This window comes from Miscanthus floridulus, chromosome 8 (assembly GCF_019320115.1).
Source record: "Miscanthus floridulus cultivar M001 chromosome 8, ASM1932011v1, whole genome shotgun sequence".
NCBI lineage: Eukaryota > Viridiplantae > Streptophyta > Magnoliopsida > Poales > Poaceae > Miscanthus > Miscanthus floridulus.
The window spans coordinates 215,576,755-215,598,613 of record NC_089587.1 but is presented as its reverse complement, the minus strand read 5'-3'; the positions used below and the strand labels follow the sequence as shown (position 1 = coordinate 215,598,613).

General features: G+C 44.3%; 2 protein-coding genes and 1 pseudogene across 2 annotated transcripts; all 3 read left to right on the top strand.

Annotated features, from left to right (window-relative positions):
* Positions 1-1,782: 1,782 nt before the first annotated feature.
* On the top strand, positions 1,783-10,259 carry LOC136470624 (24.1 kDa heat shock protein, mitochondrial-like; annotated as a pseudogene).
* A 403-nt stretch (positions 10,260-10,662) lies between these two features.
* LOC136470623 (uncharacterized) lies at positions 10,663-11,988 on the top strand. The gene has a single exon (XM_066468403.1). The coding sequence runs from the start codon at positions 10,663-10,665 to the stop codon at positions 11,986-11,988; it is 1,326 nt and encodes a 441-aa protein (XP_066324500.1).
* A 2,593-nt stretch (positions 11,989-14,581) lies between these two features.
* On the top strand, positions 14,582-21,506 carry LOC136474932 (uncharacterized). The gene is made up of 14 exons (XM_066472499.1): positions 14,582-14,972; positions 15,800-15,876; positions 16,444-16,602; positions 17,260-17,473; positions 17,553-17,639; positions 17,724-17,863; positions 18,058-18,138; positions 18,644-18,708; positions 18,864-19,039; positions 19,452-19,582; positions 19,675-19,762; positions 19,951-20,164; positions 20,447-20,553; positions 20,742-21,506. The coding sequence occupies exons 1-14, from the start codon at positions 14,805-14,807 to the stop codon at positions 21,225-21,227; spliced, it is 2,193 nt and encodes a 730-aa protein (XP_066328596.1). The 5' UTR covers positions 14,582-14,804; the 3' UTR covers positions 21,228-21,506.
* The last annotated feature ends 353 nt before the right edge of the window (positions 21,507-21,859 follow it).

Below are 21,859 nucleotides of genomic sequence, written 5' to 3'. Positions count from 1 at the left end.
AAGGAGGAGCAGTAGAGGAGAGAACCGAGCGATTGAGTGGGGAGGGCAATCGGAGTTGGGCGTCTCCTCTCGGTTGAAGCAAAAGAAAGAGAGGGGAAAAGTAAAACGCCCGCCCGAGGACAACGGAGACAAGAAAGGACGAGGCAAGGCCGAGACAGGCACCTGTCGGAGGCAGGCAGTGGACTAATCAAACTACAGGGCGAAGGACAAGGACGCAGCTCTCGTCAAGCATGTCAGCGGGTCACTGCAGAGAAATAGTGACTGGTGCCGTGGTGCAGTGCACTTGCACACGTTGAGGAGGTTAGCATCGATCTGTGACCTGATCGGCCTAGGTCTATGAATTAAGAATAATACCATGCATGCGTGTTCAGTTATTACTAATCTTGCTTGGCGAAGGAAAAGGACCTGACGACATTAAATATCTTAGTGATGGATAGATAAGCTATCCTTGAATGGGTGCTGTTGAATTTATTGAACCATACACGTAAATGCTTTTTTTTTTGACTATTTTTGCAGCACGTGCTTATATATATACACACACACATGAAGAAACAAATGAACTGATCAAGTGCAAACAAACATGAGACGATCGATTAGAGAGCTAAGCATGCATACACGTACGTTCGGAGCTAAACAGAGGTAGCTAGATTAACGAACGAAGCTGGAGAGGGAGAGGCAGTAGGAACACGGCGCAGACCGAGATGACTCAACTTGGCGGGACGCGAAGGCAGACAACGGCGCTGCGATAAAGACAATAACGCGACGAGACAACGGAAGCAGACTGCGGTACCGCTCTATCAGCGATATCTAGCGAGCACGCGTACACGGCGGCGTGGTCCGCCAACGCGGCGCGACGTTAATAATTCGGAGGATTCAAGCGGTCAGGACAGCAGCTGTCGCGGGTACGTTACCAATTTATCTAGGGACTGAAACGAGTCTATACGTAAACATAAACATGTCACTAGACCAAAGCTTTTCAACTGGTTGTGCTTATCAAAATATATATCATTCTATTTATTAATGGATTTTATTTGATTTATACAAGTTGCTTTTCATACTTAATTTAACAGAACAACCTTTCGCTAGCATCGTCGTCGACAAATCCTAAATATCTTTACGCACTGAGTATTTTAACGTGGCCATTTATTTGAGTCCGCAAAATTAAGTCGCATAGGATTCACTCATCACGTCAAGTACGCTTTAAATCAAAAATTCGAGAAACTCGTTTCAAAAATTTTTACTTAGGCCTAAATCGTGGTGCTAAATAAGATCGTAACACCGAGGTGTTACAATCATCTCACCAGAAGATTCGCGCAGCTCATAATATCCGATTCAAATCAGATTTCACGGCTACGCGCATCCGACTCGAATTCAAGTTCCGTGTCCAAGGTGAAGTTTTATCCAAGTTCTTTCAAGAAACTGAGTTCTTTTTCGGCAGGATTCCAGAGCACAACCCAAAACAACTCGGATTACACTCAGAGTTCTTTCAAGAAGTCGAATTCTTTTCCATTTGGGCTCGACAACATGGCAAAATCCTATCAGGGACAGTTTGAAAGATCCTTCAATCCAATGCTTGGGATACCACTGATAGGAGCCCAGGAGGGTCTCGTGCTAACAATAACATCGCAAGACTGTATCATCCACTGGCCAGGTTCCATTCCTGAAGATAGCAGAACCCAACTAGTCGGCACAACAACAACAACAGCAATCCTACCCTATCAAGAAGGGGATTCGATCTGTAATCATGAAGCATCTACTGAAATTATCAACAACTGTGACAGCATGGGAAACAACACCTATGACGAAGCAATTCACACGCGGGAGGTGTTCATGGTTCGTCGTTCGCAATCACCTTTGGACCCACCAGAAGCACCTGACGTCAGGTCATCAGATGAATCTGAATCCAACATATCACCATTTATCCAGGGGTATGATGGTGAGACCGAAAGTCAGAAACAAGCCAGAGAAAGAAGAAACAAATTAAAACAAGAGCGCCAACACCGTGCCAGGCAGCGCAAGGAAGCTTGGGTAAGATACGAGTCTGACCTGGCCGAGTACAATAGAAGAAAATCTGAACAAGAAGTTGGAGAAAGGCGTGCAGCGAACACGCCCTACGATAGGATCCGAGAAGCACTGATAAAACTTCAACGAACAATCAGAGCAACTTCAAGACAAGATCCTCCAGCTCCTTGTTCCAAATAGCAAGAGGCTCGGGGGCTACAACCAGATGGATGTACTTTTTCTTCAAAAAGCACTCACCACTCGAAGATCCCAAGAAGCGCTACAAGGTTTCACTCCAGAAAGCACTCGGATGATGTTTGTTCCTACTCAACAAGACCTGAAGGAGCAAAACGAGACTTTCAGAGCTCAACCATGAAGTGCTCGGGGGCTTGTCGATGCGAGACCCACAGGATACCCCGCAAGGGAGAGAGAAGATCTAGTCTAACTAGGATTCTTCCCATGTAATCTTAGTAGTAGTACTATTTAGTAATCCTACTAGGAACTCTCATTGTAAACCGACTAGGACTCTGGCCTCCTGACTATATAAAGGAGGGCAGGGCTCCTGGGAAGAGGACAACAGAACAATAATTGTACGACACTTCATAATCAATCCAACGTAGAGGCTAACGCCGGCTGGACGTAGGACTGTTACTCGATCAACGACCGAGGGTCCGAACCAGGATAAGTCGTTTGTCTCTTGCTTTCACCATCGAGTTCTGCATACGCTGAAGCCCGAACATACTGCCTCGGGTACCCTCGTGGCAGGCTATCGGTGGTAAAACATCGACAGCAACCAAGGTTTCAATGCTATCAACTAGCCTATCAACTAAGCTAGGAAAGTAAAGCACACAACCAAGGTAGCAATATAAATGCAGAAGCTAAAGATGAGGTAGAGATGTAAACTCCCATCGACGACTTCGGTATTTTTACCGAGGTATCGAGAAACGCTCAAGCTTCCCCCTAGTCCACGTTGGAGCCCCTCACAAGGAATCCCTCGCAAGGGCCAAGCTCCCGATCGGGTAACTCCATAGATAGCCCTAGGCCTTCCCCATGCATAAGTGGGTCTTTGGTGTGCCTTCTGGCAAGCATCTCCCGAAACGCTCCCCGCCGTCCTCACTATCAAGTTTCTAGCCAAAACGCCACAGGCCTTGTTTCCTTCGGTACACAGTGGTGGCCACACCATAAACACAGTTGGTGTGGTCTCGCAAGACTACAAGCCCCGTCAAGTACAACAATGGTGCGCTCAAGCGCCGGGTGGTAAGAGATGTGCAAACCTCACTAAACACTAGGCCTAAACCTAGAGCAAGCGCATATGAGCGCGGTCTAACTAACCTAAGCACTTCGTAAAGCACCTGCGCTAATCACCAAGTGATCTTTAAGCTCTAAGCATGTGGAGAGCACAAATAAGGTGTAGCAACACCCTCCTGTCTTCCCTCAGCTCCCACACCCTCCAAATGGCCAGTTGGAGTCATATATATAGGCCACAAGTGGAGATATAGCCGTTGGGGCTGAGCTCCATGTTTCTGTGTGGGCACCGAACATGGCGGTGCCAGGCACCGGACACGGCGGTGCCAACCACGTCAGCTAGCCGTTGGTCATTAACAACCGACCGTTGGGACACTGTACACTGAGGCGGTGCACTACCACCCTGAGGACGGTGACTAGGGTGGTGCCGAGTCCCCTTCGCTGCTCTCTAGAAAATTAGGGCGGTGGAACCACCACCCCCCGTTCCGGTGCACCGCCACCCTATGGCGGTGACCAGAGCGGTGCACACGCTATTGTCTAGTGCCCCCCTCTTCTTCTAGCTACAGCAGCCCTTCTCTGGTGGCACTGCCACCCCTAGGGCGATGCCCGCTCAGCCACCGTTTGCTTTGTAGCTTCGTTTAGGCTTCGATATCTTCGCGTCTTGGGTTCCTTGCTTCTCTTCTAGGTTGTCAACACCTCCTCTAATGTCTTGTTTTGAGTGTTGATCAATTTCTTCATGTTCCAAAGTTGATCCAAGTCCGCGTTGCATACTATTGAACTATAAAATTAACACTAGCAATCACATTATTCCAATTTGGTTGTGTTGATCATCAAACACAAAAATCCAAAGTAAATGGGCCTAGGGTCCATTTTCCTTACAATCTCCCTCTTTTTGGTGGTTGATGACAACACGACCAAAGCAAGCAAATAATAAAAATTTTAGAATTTAAAAAATATCTACTTGCTAAGATGCAATGCAAAGGCAAGAGTATATGATGCTAGAAGATACCACATGTAAAATACAATGAATGCTTATCTTGCCCTTGCCCTTGCCATTGTCCCCATGTGGCATTATGGATTTAAGCCTCCCCCTAACTCCATAATCCACTATTCTCCCTTTTCTCGGACCATTACCACTTGTAAATTATTATGCTTGGGCTTGCTTTTGGTCCTACAAATTCTCCTCCTTTGGAATCAAACACCGAAAAGGAAGACATTAGTAGCACAAGGGAGGGTCAAATTTTGTGATCCTTTTGTATGTGGAGTGGAATAGATCACAAAACTTGACTCTCACATTACATAGACTAAGCTCCCCCTAAATATATGCATACATATGATGGAGGATGAATTATATGCATAATTGACAAATTAATGCACAAGGGAGTTTAATCTATATAATGCATGGAGAAAGCATATAAAAACCAAATTGAAATCAACATGATGATATTGGTTTAGGAATACCACATGTAGAAACCAATTTGATTGACACCACTTGCAATGGGTGGTGGATTTTTTGAAGCATGATGCTTATCTCCGGGGACTCAATTTTCCTTGCAATGAGACTACTATACACATAATAATCTTAAAAAGAATGTTAGTCTCAAAACATTCAACTTGTAGAATAACCTCCCCCTAAATTTGTGCATACAAGCATAGAATACTTGTAGGAGACATGCACATTGATTTTTGAAAATCAAAATACCATTTGAAAGATGACATCACATGAATGTGAGAATCATTTTCAAAAATGATATTCGGGGGAAATTATCTACAATTTGGACTTTGACACATATTAGATAAATAATTGCAAGACAAGCTATGTGCCATGCTCCTAAATAATTTAAACCATGTAGGTTTGCTCCTATGGGTAAGAGTGATACCGAGCAACCCTACCATATGATTTACCTAGTGTATGCATGACAAAGAATTTAAACGTGCAAATGCAAACCTAGGCATGAAAAATGAACTAGATGCTAATTGAAATTGCACCTAACATGGGAAGAGGAATTTGGGTCCAAAGTATTCACTAACCCACTTGGCAATGACTATGTCCGTCATGATGCATCCCATGAAATGCACCCAAACTATGCCAAGTCTCCAAATTCCCCGAAGTCCATCAGACTTCTCACTTCCCCTTTGGAATTCAGACCTTCTTGGTGCTCTTCATGTTAGAAATGATCTCCTTTGGCACCCAAATGTGTTTGGCCCCATTGTTGGCTTGCTTGTTCATCTTGATGGCCACCACCTTGTCATTTTTCTTCTTCTTAAAGAGATAAGGTGTGGAGGCCTTCTTGTCCACCTTGTTGGTGTAGGTGTTGGAGAGCTTGCTTGTTTGCTTTTTGGTTTTCTCTTTCTTCTTTGCTCCTCCCCATTCTTCACCTTGCACTCATAGGACTTGTGGCTTTCCTTGTGGCATATGTAGCAAACCATGGTTTGTCCTGCATCAAGCTTCTTTACTCCCTTGACTGTGTTATCTTGATGAAGTTGAGTTTGCTTCGTCTTGCCTTGCACTTGAGTCAAGTCCTTGGTGAGGCGAGCCACTTCTTGCTTGAGTTGCTCATTCTCCAATGCAACCTCTTGTGTATATGCTTCTACAACAACTTTCTCAACACAAGCTTGGTTGCATAAGGGTGAGTCTAAACATAAATCATTGCAAGAAGTAGAGGCATCCTTTTTGGGCATGTCAAAAATTAAACTTTTCTTTTTAGGTGCCTCGGTGGGGTTGTACCAATGGCTTCAAGATTAGCAACTTTATTTGTTAGCTCATCACAATATTTGCACATGGTTTCCATTTTAGCAAGTAAACTTTTATAAGCATCTTGTGAGCTAGCTAACTTTTCCTTTAATTTTTCATTTTTCTTTACAAGTTGCTCATTATTGATTGTGCATGCATTTGTTGTTGCACTAGCCTCAAGTTGTTCAATTTTAATAGATAGTTCAATATTGGGATTAGAAAAGGTCTCATATTGTTGAAGCAAGGTTTTATATGCTTCTTGTGAACTATCTAGCTTTTCTTGCAATATTTTTAGCTTCTTTTGTTGGCTAGTGCAAGCCTTAGCATATTTAAGATTTTCTTGCACAAGTTCATTAAGAGAAGGCATTTCATCATTACTATCACTCTCACTAGAAGATAAGTTTCGTTGCCTCGTGCCATAAGGCACACATGTGAAGTGCTTGATGATGAGTGCTTGCGACCGCCCCTCTTGTGTTGGGCTTCTTCTTCACTTGAAGAATCATCCCATGACCTTATTGATGTGAGGGCTTTGTCCTTGCACGCCTTCTTCTTTGTCTTGGGTGTGGGCTTGTTTGGACAAACTTCCATAAAGTGCCCCAACTCATCGCATCCATAGCATCCCTTCTTTCTTTGTTCTCTTCTTTGATTTGTGAAGATGAAATCTTAAATTTGGACGGTACACCCTTGACATTGAGCCTTTGGATCATCTTCTCCACCTTGTTGATAAGTTTGATTGATTCTTCATCAAGGTCAGAGGAGGAAGATTGATCATCATCACTTGATTCATCATCATCATCATCATCATCATCATCATCTTTATCTTCTTCTTCATCTTCACTTGAGAAGCTTGAGCTTGAGCTTGTCTCAACTTGCTTGCCCTTCATCTTCTTTTTCTCACTACATGCTAAAGCTTTGTCTTTGCTTGATGAAGAGGCTTCTTCTTGACCCATCTTGCGTGACATTTCAAATGCCACTATCTTGCCAATGACTATGGTCGGGGTCATGGTGCTCAAGTCTTCCATGTTGTGAAGGATGGTGATGATACTTGCATATTTCTTTTGTGGTAGCATGGAGATGATCTTCCTCACGATGTCTGCATCACCTAGCTTTGTTAATCCTATAGAATTGAGCTCATTGATAATTAAATTCAAACAAGAATACATATCACGAACAAGCTCATCATCATTCATTTCAAAAGAATCATAACTTCATTGAGCTAGGCAATGTTTTTGCTCACGGACATTACTTGTTCCGTCATGGAGCTCTTATAATTTTAACTAAATTTCATGTGCCGTATTTAAAGTGAACACTTGGTTAAACACATCCATGCTAAAAGATTCAAACAAGCAATTTTTAGCTCTAGCATTGAAATGAATTTCTTTTTCTTCACTCTTTGTGGGTTTATCGGAATTCTTAATGTGTTTCATCCCATCACGAGTGACTTTCCAAACACCCAAGCCTACTGCCTCAAGGTGACAAGCCATTCTAGCTTTATAGTAGGGGAAGTTAGTGTCATCAAAGTACGGAGGCCTAGAGATATCCATCCTAACCACTCTAAATAACGTCAGTTCAACGGCGGTGAAGCCAAAGGTCCAAATTGAGCCAACCGGCTCTGATACCACTTGTAAGGGACCGTGACACCTAAGAGAGAGGGGTGAATTAGGCAACTTAAAAACTAGTTCTAACTATGGCCTCTAATCCCACCTAGTCAAAAACCTATGCAACAAAGTAATACATCTAAATGTGCAACTACGGTTTTGCTAGGTGTGTTGCTATCTCTACCGCAAAAGAGTTATGCAACCTAGGTTTCAATCCTATCAACTAGCCTATCAACTAAGCTAGGAAAGTAAAGCACACAACCAAGGTAGCAATAGAAATACGGATGCTAAAGATGATGTAGAGATGCAAACTCCTGTCGACGACTCTGGTATTTTTACCGAGGTATCGAGAAGCGCTCAAGCTTCCCCCTAGTCCTCATTGGAGCCCCTCGCAAGGGCCAAGCTTCCAGTCGGGTAACTCCGTGGATAGCCCCGGGCCTTCCCCATGCGCAAGTGGGTCTCTGGTGTGCCTTTCGGCAAGCCTCTCCCATAACGCTCCCCGCCGTTTTCACTATCAAGTTTCCGGCTGAAATGCCGCATGCCTTGTTCCCTTCGGTACATGGTGGCGGCCACACCACAAACGCGGTTGGTGTGGTCTCGCAAGACTAAAAGCCCCGCCGAGTACGACAATGGTGCGCGCAAGCACCGAGTAGTAAGAGGTGTGCAAACCTTACTGAACACTAGGCCTAAACCTAGAGCAAGCGCATATGAGCGTGGTCTAACTAACCTAAGCACTTTGCAAAGCACCTACGCTAATCACCAAGTGATCTTTAAGCTCTATGCATGTGGAGAGCACAAATAAGGTGTAGCAACACCCTCCTATCTTCCTTTAGCTCCCACACCCTCCAAATGGTCGGTTGGAGTCATATATATAGGCCACAAGTGGAGATATAGCCGTTGGGGCCGAGCTCCATGTTTCTGTGTGGGCACCGGACATGGCGGTGCCAGGCACCGGACACGGCGGTGCCAGCCACATCAGCTAGCCGTTGGTCACTGACAACCAACCGTTGGGACACTGTACACCGAGGCGGTGCACCGCCACCCTGAGGGCGGTGACCAGGGTGGTGCCCGAGTCCCCCTTCGCTGCTCTCTGGAAAATTAGGGTGGTGGCACCGCCACCCCCTGTCCGGTGCACACGTTGTTGTCCGGTGCCCCCCTCTTCTTCCAGCTGCAGCAGCCCTTCTCTGGTGGCACCGCCACCTCTAGGGCGGTGCCCACTCAGCCACCGTTTGCTTCGTAGCTTTGTTCGGGCTTTGATATCTTCGCGTCTTGGGTTCCTTGCTTCTCTTCTAGGTTGTCAACACCTCCTCTAATGTCTTCTTTTGAGTGTTGATCAATTTCTTCATGTTCCAAAGTTGATCCAAGTCTGCGTTGCATCCTATTGAACTATAAAATAAACACTAGCAATCACATTATTTCAATTTGGTTGTGTTGATCATCAAACACCAAAATCCAAAGTAAATGAGTCTAGGGTCCATTTTCCTTATAGACAGATCGATCGATGGGATACTGGTGTTCAACGGTGATCGGAAACCCGAGGATCGGTGTCTCTGATACCTCTTGTTAGCAGGGAACTGGATCAGATAAAATTGGGGAAGGGAAATTGAAGGAGCAGGAAAAGGATAGCAAGAAGAGCACGGGATTTAGTTCGGATGAGTTCTTAGACGATAACAGGTTTAGTTGGGTTTACAAAATCGATACCCTCTCCCTCACGCAACTCTGCCTTAAGTAGTTACAGAGGCCGCGGCCTCGCCAGCGCACCCGCGCTCACCCACGCACCCAATGCTCAGTGTTGAGGCGAGAGTTTGGCTTCCTTGTCCTGCTTCCGCGTCTGGGGCCACTGTCAGGTCCTTTTCGGCTCCTTCTTCTATTGCTTTTGTCGGGTGATGTACAGTGCTAACAAGAGGCCAAGAGTGGGGAGTGTCATGGCTAGCACTGTCGCTTCCAGGAGGGCCGTCCTGCGTCGTCCGCGCCCGGGGCTGGCTCCGCCGTCAGGCCAGTGGCAGTCGCCGGCGGCCTCCGCAGGTACAACACCGGCGCTAAGCTCCGACGTTACGAGGGGGCCGAGTCCGAACTCCGAAGACGACAGCGTCCGCGAGTACGAGAGCCGGCGCGGCAGCCGGGACTACGCCGTGCCCAGCCTGTTCTCAGGTAGTCGTCATCTTCGTGCCATGCCAGACTCATTTGCTTCGTGCTCTCAAATGAGATGATGGAACTCCATCGATTTGAAATGGCTGTGCTGACTTCATTTTGTTGGTCCCTGTCCAGATATCTTCCGTGATCCATTCAGCTCGCCGCAGAGCCTCGGCCGCCTGCTGAGCCTGATGGACAACTTCGCGGTGGCGGCGCCAGGCCGTGCCGGCGCGGTGCGCCGTGGCTGGAACGCGAAGGAGGACGAGGAGGCGTTGCACCTGAGGGTGGACATGCCGGGCCTGGGGAAGGAGCACGTCAAGGTGTGGGCGGAGCAGAACAGCCTGGTGATCAAGGGCGAGGGCGAGAAGGAGGCCGGCGAGGACGAGGACGTCCCGCCTCCGAGGTACAGTGGTCGCATCGAGCTCGCGCCAGAGGTTTACAGGATGGACAAGATCAAGGCGGAGATGAAGAATGGTGTGCTCAAGGTGGTCGTGCCCAAGGTGAAGGAGGAGCAGCGCAAGGACGTGTTCCAAGTCAACGTCGAGTAGATTAGATATTTCCAAATAAAATATAAAAGTCAAGCGCCAGTATGAGGGGCAGAGGGGTGTACCAAACTAGAATTTCTCTCTCTCTTTTTTATCTTCGGATGAGTCAGATTTCTCTTCCATCATCTTGTGAAATAAACGTACTCGGGCACGATTTTGATTTGCTTTCCATGTCAATCCGGTGGACTCTCTCTATACTTCCCTATCTCGTCTAAATTCTAATCCGACACGTTCTCCCTTTTTTATATACGAGTATATATCATCTTAATACATACTACAAGGTAAGGTAGATACGGGAGCAACACGACACGAAACGAATTCCCTGTTCCGGCGTCCTCCGCTCGCAGAGCAGAGCTGCAGAAGAATAGAGGAAGTAGCCATGACGCAGCCGCCAAAGTAAGTAGCCATGACGCAGCCGCCGGAGACGTTCCCACCGCAGGGGATCACGGACGATCTCTTCGACTTCTTGCAAGAGATCCATGTCCATTTGGCGTATGATCCTGGCAACAGAGATGCGTTATTCGACCTCTTCACGGACTTCGGCAAGCCCGAGATCACCGACGACGAGCGCGTCTCGGCCCGAGCGGTGCATCTCCTCCGGGGCCATCCTCATCTCGTTGCCCGGTTCAATGGCTTGGTCGACCCTGTGCGTCAAGGTTTGGAGCTCGTAAAACGGGCGGAGAAGGCGTTGAGACCGGCGGACTACGATCGATTTGTCGCAACGCTATACAGCGTCAACTTGGAACGAAGCCTCGACGCTCATGAAGTTTACCAAGAGTTCAAGGACATCTTCGGCGAGAAGCACGACGACCTGCTCCGGGGTTTAGCCGCCTTCCTGCCAGCGAAATACGGCCCGCCGCCGCCATCTCGCGCTAGCGCAAAGGCGGAGCGGGAAGAGAACCGCCGGAGGCCGGAACGCAAGCACTCCTCTTACGCTGGCGCAGATGCACCCGAGAGCAGCCGGCCGAGCAGGGCCAAGAAACCCCGCGTCGTCGACGTCGGCCCGACGCCCGAGCCCATCTGTTTCGCTGACACGGGCACAGCCGGGAGTAGCATGCCGAGCAGGGCGAGGAGATCTCGCATGTACGAGCACGAGCACGAGTACGAGTACGACGGCTCGTTGCCGGAACGCAAACCCGCCTCGTGCGCCGTTTCAGTCGCGGACGACAACAAGAGCAGCAGGCCGAGCAGGACCAAGAAACCTCGCGCGGACGACAGCATGAACCGGCACGCTCTTATTGGCGGCGCGGCTGGAGGCTCTGTCCATGTGGGCGCGGCGCCGGCACCGGCGCCTGACGCCATCGTCAGAGAGGTGAAGAGGTTGAGGGAGGCCTGGGAGTTCGAGACCGGCTACTCGTTGCTGGATGCTACGTTGAAGCGCGCAGTGGAGGTGAAGGATGAACGCGACCGCCTGAACGGTGCCCGGGCTTCCCTGGATGAGCTCTTCCCGAGTCCCGAGATCCGAGGATACCTCGCCAAGATGTATCACGGCAAATGGAATCATATGCGACAGTTGCTGGAGCACGGCGGCGATCATACTGCCTTCGCTTTGGAGGCCATCGTGAAAAGACTGAGGACGAAAGATGCCGAGGCCGTCGATGAAGCAACAAGGCGGCAGGATCCCACACGCGCTGCCCAGAGACTGCAGGAGCTCGCCCAGGACAGAGTGCGTTTGGAGCGCGAGAGGGTGCGTGAGACCAACGAGGCGAAAGAGCAGCGGCGACAGCCGTGAGTCGCGTCCGTCGCCAGCCGGGAAAACTTCAGCAAATTCATGGAGCACATGATCGGCACTTGCATGTTGCACCGTAGAGACTGACTTGAAGAATCGTGATCGGCACTTGCATGTTGCATAGAGACTGACATGAAGAATCGCTGTGGTCATGATCTGGTTACCGTGGGATTGATCGAGGACGATATCAACTAAGCATCGTCTCACTCCGCCGTTGGCAGCAAACTGATGTCGTGCTGACCGCTGACCAGCTTGGCTTTGTGACAAGATCAATTCAATCAAGGGCTTTATAAGAAGATCACAGCCTGGCTTTGTAACAATATCAATTCAATCAAGGGCTTTATATGAAGATCCTACTTGTTTCAACTTTTAGGTAGTTTAATATCTGCTTTCTCGCTGTAACACGTTTGTCTGAAATATCTGTTTTCCATTTAAAATGGCATGTAACAACGAAAAATGTGAACCTTGGTGGCTGGATCATGCATACTTGTATGTTCTAATTACTCGCAGTGGATCTTTCAACACGTAACAAAGATACAAATTTGTCCCCATGACATCATGAAAAGTTGGTCTTGTGCGCTGCACATTCCACTTCTTGATTTAGGCCAGCGGATACTGCAAATTTATGAATGTATGGGTTTGTGTGCCACACATTCCTCTGACACTATCCTAAGGTAGTGTTTAGTTTCCAAAATTTTGTAAAATTTTTCAAGATTCTCCGTCACATCGAATCTTTGGACGCATGCATGAAGCATTAAATATAAATAAAAAATAAAACTAATTACACAGTTTAGACGAAATTCACGAGACGAATCTTTTAAGCCTAATTAGACTATGATTGGACACTAATTGCCAAATAACAACGAAAGTACTACAGTACCATTTCCCAAAAAATTTCGCCAACTAAACACTACCTAAGTAGTTCCATCCGCCAAGGCATGTCGACAAGTACAACGGCGAGATGGAGCCTAGCTAGTGTCTCGAGGACTACCGACTTGCGATGAGAGTTGGAGGGGGTGGACGACGAACCTTTAGTGCTCCCTTGGAGATCAAGGAAGCTAGAGAGAACCCCAAACTTTGCATGCCCTAGCCCTCCGGATAGGCGGAATAAGGACGATCAAGGGAACCCTTAGATCAGAACTCGACATACGCTCTCCTACTCCCTCTTCGATTGTAAGGGAGATGCCCAGACACGCTTTAGTAAAGCATGTCTATACTTTAGTAGAGATGAAATGAAACATATCTAACCTACAAATAAAGCGTAGCTAGAGGGGGGCTTTCTTGTAGTGTAAGAACTCACTTAGCATTCTCACAAGAAGAATTCTTTGCTGGACGTAGGGCTTTGTGCTTCGAACCAAGATAAATCTTCTTTGTGTCTTGAGTGTTAGCCACCGAAGTCCCACACATCGACCACTAGTGACTAGTTGTGGTTACGAATCCACGACAACTGGATTTACTGCATGTATGGGGGTGCCCAGGAGCACTCCGCTTGCAAATAATGACCACAAATTGGCCTCCTACTGATGAAATCGACACCTGCAACGGTAATCTCGCGAAGGCAAGCACCAAAGTCATTACAGCTAACAAGTTTTGAAATGAAAATCATTTGATTTCATAAGTAGATTTATTTTGAGTAAATCTTAAGCAATCAAGATTAAAAAATGGTGTAAAAGAGAGATTTGTCCCCTCTCCTTCTTGCCACCTCCCATCACTCACCAAAGAGGAAAGAGAGGGGCCTAGATGAAGACCGCGGTGGTGGCGACGTTCCATGGCGGTGCCTCCTAATACAAATGCTTGCTAAGACTTGGGAGATAATGATTTCTATGTTTACCACAACAATGGTTAGCAAATATTGTTGAACCTACGATATTTTTGAAAGATAATGGTTTCTTGGGCAGATCTAGGCTCAAAAGTTATTGATACCACCTTCACTAAACCATGGCAAATCTTCATTTATAAACATTATTTGGCAAAGCAAAACACAAAACATCATTGTTGTTATGTGACAGCATAAAAATGTGCAGGCTTCGTCCCTGAATAGTTGGATTGTTCTGAATGTCTAGAGATAATTTCATGTTCGTGTTTATTTTTTTATGTCCCGTATTATAATTATGTTTAATTTATATTATTTAATTACAGTGAATGACCGTGTGTGAAAGGGGTTTCTTGTGTGTAGAGGGAGGAGAGAGACGGACGTTGTTCTTTGCGGAGAGAGATCTGGGAGCACGCGTAGAGAGCTCTTGGAGCTAACGTATGATTCTTTGCATTGCCAAACAACTATTTTAAATTTGTTTCTAAGGAACATAGTTTATGGTTAGCCACACCACAAATTTGGATTTAAATAACTTTCTAGCCATTTCAAATATTTTTGAAATATAAAATGGAATGTGATTCATTGAATGATTTTCAAATCCACGAACAAACAAGACCTTGGAGGAAAGTTTAAACGATCCACCGAAGTCGAATTTCTTTTGTCCAAAAGTACATTTGAACAAGAACAAACAATACCTTTGAGCAAGTTTGACAATCTTTGCGTGCGTGTCAGTACTCCCCTCGGACCGACATTTCCAAACTCCACCGAACGATCCGTGTTCGGCCCACCAGCACCTTCCTCTTCCTTCTTCCCCAGCCGTGCGCTCTTCTCCACTTCCCCGGAGACAAAAAGAGCCCCGCGATCTCCCGGGCCCCACCTCCCCGCCCGCGCGCCTGCGACACGGAGAAGCCTCCGGTTCCCAGCCGGCCCGGCTCCGCCGACTCTTCCTTTCCGTCCGGCCGTCGAGGCGTCCAAGCGGATTAGCGGAGAGCGTCGGGGCGGCGAGATGTGGGTGTTCTACCTGATATCGCTGCCCCTGACGCTGGGCATGGTCGTCGTCACGCTCCGCTACTTTGCCGGCCCTGCCGTGCCGCGCTACGTTGTCGTCACCGTCGGATACGCATGGTTCTGCTCCCTCTCCATCATCATCCTCGTCCCCGCCGACATCTGGCAGGTCAGATCCCTTGCTGCATCCCTCCCCAACTTCTTCATCCACCGCCCCCGGTTCCGGCCATCGTCGGCCCCGGGCTCCGCCGGTTTGGCTGTCGGTGCTGTTAGATCCACCGGGTGCTCGTTTTGTGTTCTAGTTGTGTTGCAATTTTTTAGTGTATGCACGAATTGAATCACAAACTTCGTGTTGCGGGTGGAGCACGCTTTTGAATTGATGCTTATTGCTACGAATGAGGTCTGGGAAACTAGCTTCACGCCTGCTGTCCATTTATAGTGGCCACCAGTTCGTTGCATAGCTCTTACAAATGCAGTGGAAGCTTTGTCCCTGAGGCAAATTAATTGTTACCCTGGGACTAGGAGTATTGCATATAATCTGCCTGACTGCAATTTACGTTTAGAGAACTCTGTTTCTACACTATTCGAGTCTTCATAACTGAATAACTGATTGCGGTTCAACCCTCTATAGTCCTGATGCTACCTCTTCGAAACATCTTCTTTTGTTTGTTATAGTTATGGAGTTAACCCAGTATTCTGTCAATTCAGAATTGTTTGGCTAATGAGAAACCCTAGCAGCTAACTTGGCCTACCTTAATGTATATCCTTGCCATTTATCTTGTGTCATACAGATTTGAGAACAAGTCAATTGTTGATGTTCTTTTTAATCTTTCAAAGCCAACCTCCCTTCCCTTTCCAAAAAAGATACATGTATCCATTAAATCATATCGATAAATTTATTAGCGGTAATGAAATGACAAATTTTATTATCTACAGACTGGAAAATTCTCTTTTTATACTCCTTTGGTTCAAACCCTTTGATCATTTCTATTGCAGACATTAACTGGCAGTGCGAAGGGTGGCATTGGATTCTTTTGGAGCTGGTCCTATTGGAGCACATTTATCCTAACATGGTATGCTATGAACATGTCTTGCATAAGTTTCTCCCGATGGTTGAATTTCCCTGATTCTTAGTGTCATAAAAAAAACAAAGAAAAAACATCTGTTTGATGACTTGGCACATCCATTTCCAGTTATAACCACGATTTTAGTACTATTTTCAAAATGTCCAATCTCTGCCTTCTATGCTGCTCCATCATTTGGGCATCAATGCAACTCTTTTGGCTTTATCCAAACTAGGTTGGTACTTGGGAAAACATTGGTTATACATTATATGGTCTGTAGAAGGAAAAAAATGCTGGAAAAATTCTCTCCCTGTTCATATAATACAACCAATATTAACTGCTAGATTTTGAGGGTATCTATTCTTATGCTGAATGTATCGTTGTAGCTTACTCATTTTCTAGTAGGGCAGCTCAGTGTGAACTTAGTTCTCTTGTACAATCATAGTTATGGTTTGCTTGGATCTTTAGTCGCAAATTTTATTGAATGGCTGGATGCACTAGTGTTTCTTCTGAAGTCTGAACATTTGCGTTGGTGTTGATATTTCTAAACAAGGCTTGTTTTTATTCTTCAAACAGGGCTGTAGTTCCTACTATCCAGGACTATGAAGACGCAGGAGACTTCACTGTTAAAGAAAGGCTGAAAACTAGCATTCATATGAACCTGCTTTTTTATTCAATTGTGGGAGCCATTGGCCTTATTGGTCTCATACTACTCTTAATCATGCATAGAGCTTGGTATGTTCAGTCTTTACTTGAGCAAAATTTCACACTACAACCTGATATCTGAACATAACCTTGCAGTGTCACTTTAACATTGTTCACCATTATGCTTTTGTCATTTTCATGGTATTGATGCTGCCAAGCTAATGGTGAACTGTTTTGCTGAAACATCTATATAAGTTTTGATAAAAAAGCAGTTCAAAACATTATGTTTAGTGCCTAGATGTTCTGGGTTAATTTTTCCTAAGTTTCTGTTGAGTGCTCTTTGCCTCCTAGCCTACTCGATTAGTTTCTTTGGCCTTGTGTTGTGTCTCATAGTCACAGGTCATGTTAGCTGTGGAAGGCTAGTTGCTCTGGTCTAGTGTTTCCCATGTGGAGGGGCGGTGTTCTTCTCCCTTCTTTGTACAGTTCCTCTTTTCTCTCTTAATGAAATGATGCACAATCTCTTGCGTGTTCCAGAAAAAAATGTTAGTGCCTAGATTAGTGTTGCACAGTCACTTTTGGTTCTTGAGATGAATAAAATATAATCAGTGGTACTGCCAAAGTACTGCTTTCATTCCCAAAGAATGATGCTTTGCTTTCATCCCCAATGAGTATATTTCTTCTGAAACTAGCTGTCCTTTACACAAGTATCTAGTAGGGTGTTTGACCTAAAATAACTTTTCTTGACAGGGATGGTGGTATTGTGGGATTTGCAATGGCATGCTCAAATACCTTTGGATTGGTGACTGGTGCTTTTCTTCTTGGGTTTGGGTTAAGCGAAATTCCAAGAAACATTTGGAAAAATGCAGACTGGTCTCACCGCCAAAAAGTACTTTCTCATAGAGTTGCCCAAATGGCTGTAAAGCTTGATAATGCCCATCAAGAATATTCAAATGCAATTGTTGTATGTATATTTCATAAATTTTTAAGCAATACGTAACATGCAGTTTCTTCATGTTTCTGAAGTGTCAGTCAATTTCCAGGTTGCTCAAGCTACATCAAATCAAATGTCAAAACGTGACATTTTGAGGCCTTACATGGATATTATTGATAACATGCTGTCTCAAATGGTACTGCTGTAATCTGCTAGCGTGTTAAATTTGAATATTGCTTATTATATATGCAAAATATCTTATTATTTTTGTCTCTCGCAGCTGTGGGAGGATCCATCTTTTAAACCTTCTGGTGGTAGATTAGGTGAAAATGATATGGACTATGATACTGATGACAAATCGATGGCCACACTTCGGCGCCAACTCAGGAGGGCTCATGAGGAGTACTATAGGTGCAAAAGGTATTATAGAATAAGCCATTGTATATATTTCATTTAGTAATAATGTGGGGTTGTGGACTGTCAAATATGACACATGCAGGTTTGTGAAAAGCTAGTAAGCAGTAAATACTAGAGTATAGAACAGATAATAACATTAAAAGTGTGACTGGTGCTGCCCTATTTAACCACTAAGTTTGGGTGCTGTCATTGTGCAGTGAGTATATGACTTGTGTCATGGAAGCCCTCAAACTAGAAGACACGATAAAAAATTATGAACGCCGTGATGCTAATGGATGGTGAGTTTATTGATCTTATATTTGCAGTGTAATCTCGTTGCTTTAAAAATATTGTTTGCAAGTAGCATTTCAATCTTATAGGAATATTATTTTGTCCCATTTGATTATATTTACATGATGATACCTTTTGGGAGTTGTTTTTTCCTTTTGTATCTTAGTGCTGCATCTGTCAAACAAATTATGCCAAGTGATATATGATCATCATGAGGGAAGACTTAATGTGTAAATTAGTAAATTACAAAAAAGAACCTGTACTCTTAACAGTTCTACAAAAGTTTTATACTGCAAGCAATACTGCTAACCAAGAATACTTGAATGTTGGAGAATTGTCCAATTGCTGTTGATGCTTGTGCTTGTCAACCTGAGGAACTTTACAGACATCAATTCTATTCTTAGTAACTGCTTGGAAAACTCTAAGCAATATGTACTGCTAACAAGTTGTGCTCATCCAGGATTCTCTGATAGACAAACCAATATTAGTATTGATCTACTTTTTTTTTAACAGGAAATATGTATCAAGTTTTAGAGAAAGTCGTTCGGGCACACTTGGATCAATTTTGGACACTATTGGTATTCTTCTTACCTTCACTGCAGTTTTTTTTGGTTTTCATAATTCCTTACAACAAGCATCTCAGTTAGATTAGATTCTTACTTTCTTGGTAAATTTGTTACATGTGGTTAACATTTGATGGAGCTGACTTAAGGATACTTTGTTGCATTTCCAGAGTTCATTTGGCGCTGTATACTGAGAAAGCAGCTTCAAAAAGCATTTGCTGTTATCCTTGGCTGTATGTCAGCTGCTATACTGTTGGCTGAAGCTACTTTACTTCCAAGTGGTGTTGATCTATCTCTCTTTTCTATTCTTATAAAAGCTGTAGGAAAGCAAGAGGTTTTAGTTCAGGTAAGGAACTGAACACTTTATTTTAAAACTTACAAGTGATTTTCTACCTCCCCATTTTACCAAAAAGTTTTGTTAATTGTGAGGCTGACTACCCTCTGCAATACTATCTTGTCTCTCTGCAATACTTACTATCTTGTCTTAGTGATGACATTAGATAATTTATTTGCATAGGACACAACAATCATGTTCATCTGTCACCTACTGATTAGTTAAATTTCAAACAAACACATGTACGCTTTATATATGTGAGTATAGTTACTAGGCGACACTTGGAGCATGTGAAATGAGTGACATCCTTTAACTCCTTTTCACTATTGCCATTGGGGAAAAGTCACTCTTTTGTTTAACTCTGTTATAACTTCATAATTTTCAGTTTTCTTGGTCATCTTTATGAACTTATGTTTGTTCACAGGTTGCTGCTTTTGTCCCCTTGATGTATATGTGCATTTGCACATATTATTCATTATTCAAGATTGGTATGTTGATGTTCTATTCTCTGACTCCAAGACAAACCAGCTCTGTCAGCTTGCTTATGATCTGTTCGTAAGTTTCAATCCTTAGTTTTTATGCTTGATGTGTTTCTATTCCAAAGCCACTCAGGTCATTTTAGTTATTCACCAAATTTTGTTTTGCAGAATGGTTGCAAGATATGCACCTCCTATTTCTTATAACTTTCTGAATCTCATCCGCCTTGGTGGCAATGCTAAAACTACATTTGAGAAGGTAATAGTTGTGTTTTTTGCTCTTCATTGTTTGTGGTATATCTATATCAATTCTGTACATGAGCATGCCTTATTACTTGTCACCTGGAAGGGAATGTTTTTTGGCTTCTCTCTTCCATTTATTTATTATGTTTTCTGTTTACCAAATAGAAAATTCATTCCTAATCGCTGACAAATTATCTGTTTCAGAGAATGGGGAACATTGATGATGCAGTCCCTTTCTTTGGCAGAGGCTTCAACAGGATCTACCCACTGATTATGGTTGTTTATACGCTATTGGTTGCTAGTAATTTCTTTGGCCGTGTGATTGACTTTTTGGGAAGCTGGAAAAGGTTCAAGTTCCAACGTGAAGAAGAGAATATAGATGGTTTAGATCCCTCTGGAATGATTATTCTACAAAAAGGTAAGGGCTCCACAGATGTTGCATGTGGAGAAGTGGAGTTATTTTATTTTTAAAGTTTCCTGAAGGCTTAAGGACTTGTTTCATACTTCCATTGTTTTCCTTTGCTAGTGAAAGGCAAATCAGGATCCTGAACTATGATTATCGATGATTTTCCTAGCTTTTACTGGGAATGAATATTTGTGTAACTACTGTTGAATTGTTGCTGCAAAGACTGGCATTTAGTTCTTCTGAAAGCATGATTTGCTTTAATAATTGAATGCTTTTTTCTTTCTTTTTGTCCAGAGAGATCTTGGCTTGAACAAGGGTGCAAAGTGGGCGAGCAAGTTATTCCATTGGCAAGGAATTTCAATGGCGTGAACACAGATATTGAATCACAAAATGTGCCATTGGTGCGTAGAATCGTTCCTTCGTTTACATAGGAGATTCAACTATCAGTATGTTTTAGTCTAGGGATAGTTTAGTGGGTGACATGGATTGGTATCTTCTTTAGCCTTCGGTCATTTCCAGCTGAATTTTAGCTTATTTTTGTTACTTAGTACCTACTGGTTTCTGTTTCCATTCGGCTACTGTGTTGCAGGTTGAAAACACGGTGGAGATGAAAGTAGGGGCAACCTCTTCCAGAAATGACAGGAGAGCCGGTCAGTTGAAATATGCAAACAACAGGGAGACTATCGCCAGCAAATACACTTCTATCAGAGAACAGAACCGGCAGTCAGGGAAGGCAGTGAGAAAGGAAATTTCACCAAACTCTGTATCTTTGCTTGAAGAAAGAAATTCTGAGCAGCGGTCCAATGTGGGTGTACCGCCAACTGGTGTGTCTGCAACATGGGCCTCGATGAAGATTGGTTTTCAAAATTTCAAAGCAAATATGGGTTCGAAGAAGTTTCTTCCTTTGCGCCAAGATCCAGGATTTGTTCTGAATTCGAATGTCTCTTCACCTGAATCTCTTGATGACATATTCCAAAGGTTGAAACGGCAGCCTGCAAATGTGCCTGTGGATTACCTTGACGATGACGATGATGACAACACAGGAGATATGGATCTGCATTTCCAGGATCAATGAAATAGGTTGTGATATTCTTTTAGGTTTAGAATATGCATACACAGAAAAACTAAAAGAATTGGTAGCGTTAGATGCTCGAAGGAAGATATAGGATGTATAGATCTGATGATGGTTTGGTGTGATTCCTGGAGCTCAAGACGCCTGCCCATCTGGAAAACTACAAAATGGAAGTACGATATGATGACAGCCTTTGCAGAAAGGCTTGAAATTTTCCCACCAAGGAGGTTTGGGACTTCTCTATTTCACACTACTACATGCAGGTAACATTGTTGACTTGCTGATTCTCAGATTCTCTCATCTTTTTTGAATCTGTATTGGAGATGCTGATATGTGATCGAAGCCAAAGAATGTAAATGTGTAGTACCTACGATTCCATGTGAAGGTTAACATGCCCGAGTGCTTTTTAGTTCCCAAAAAGTTTTCCCAAAAATGCTACAATAACCATCACATCGAATCTTGCGATACGTGCATGGAGCATTAAATGTAGACGGAAAAAAAAACTAATTGCACAGTTTGGTTGGAAATTACGAGACGAACGTTTTGAGCCTAATTAGTCTATGATTGAATACTAATTGTAAAATAAAAATGAAAGTGCTACGGTAGCTAAATTCTTAAAATTCATGAACTAAAAC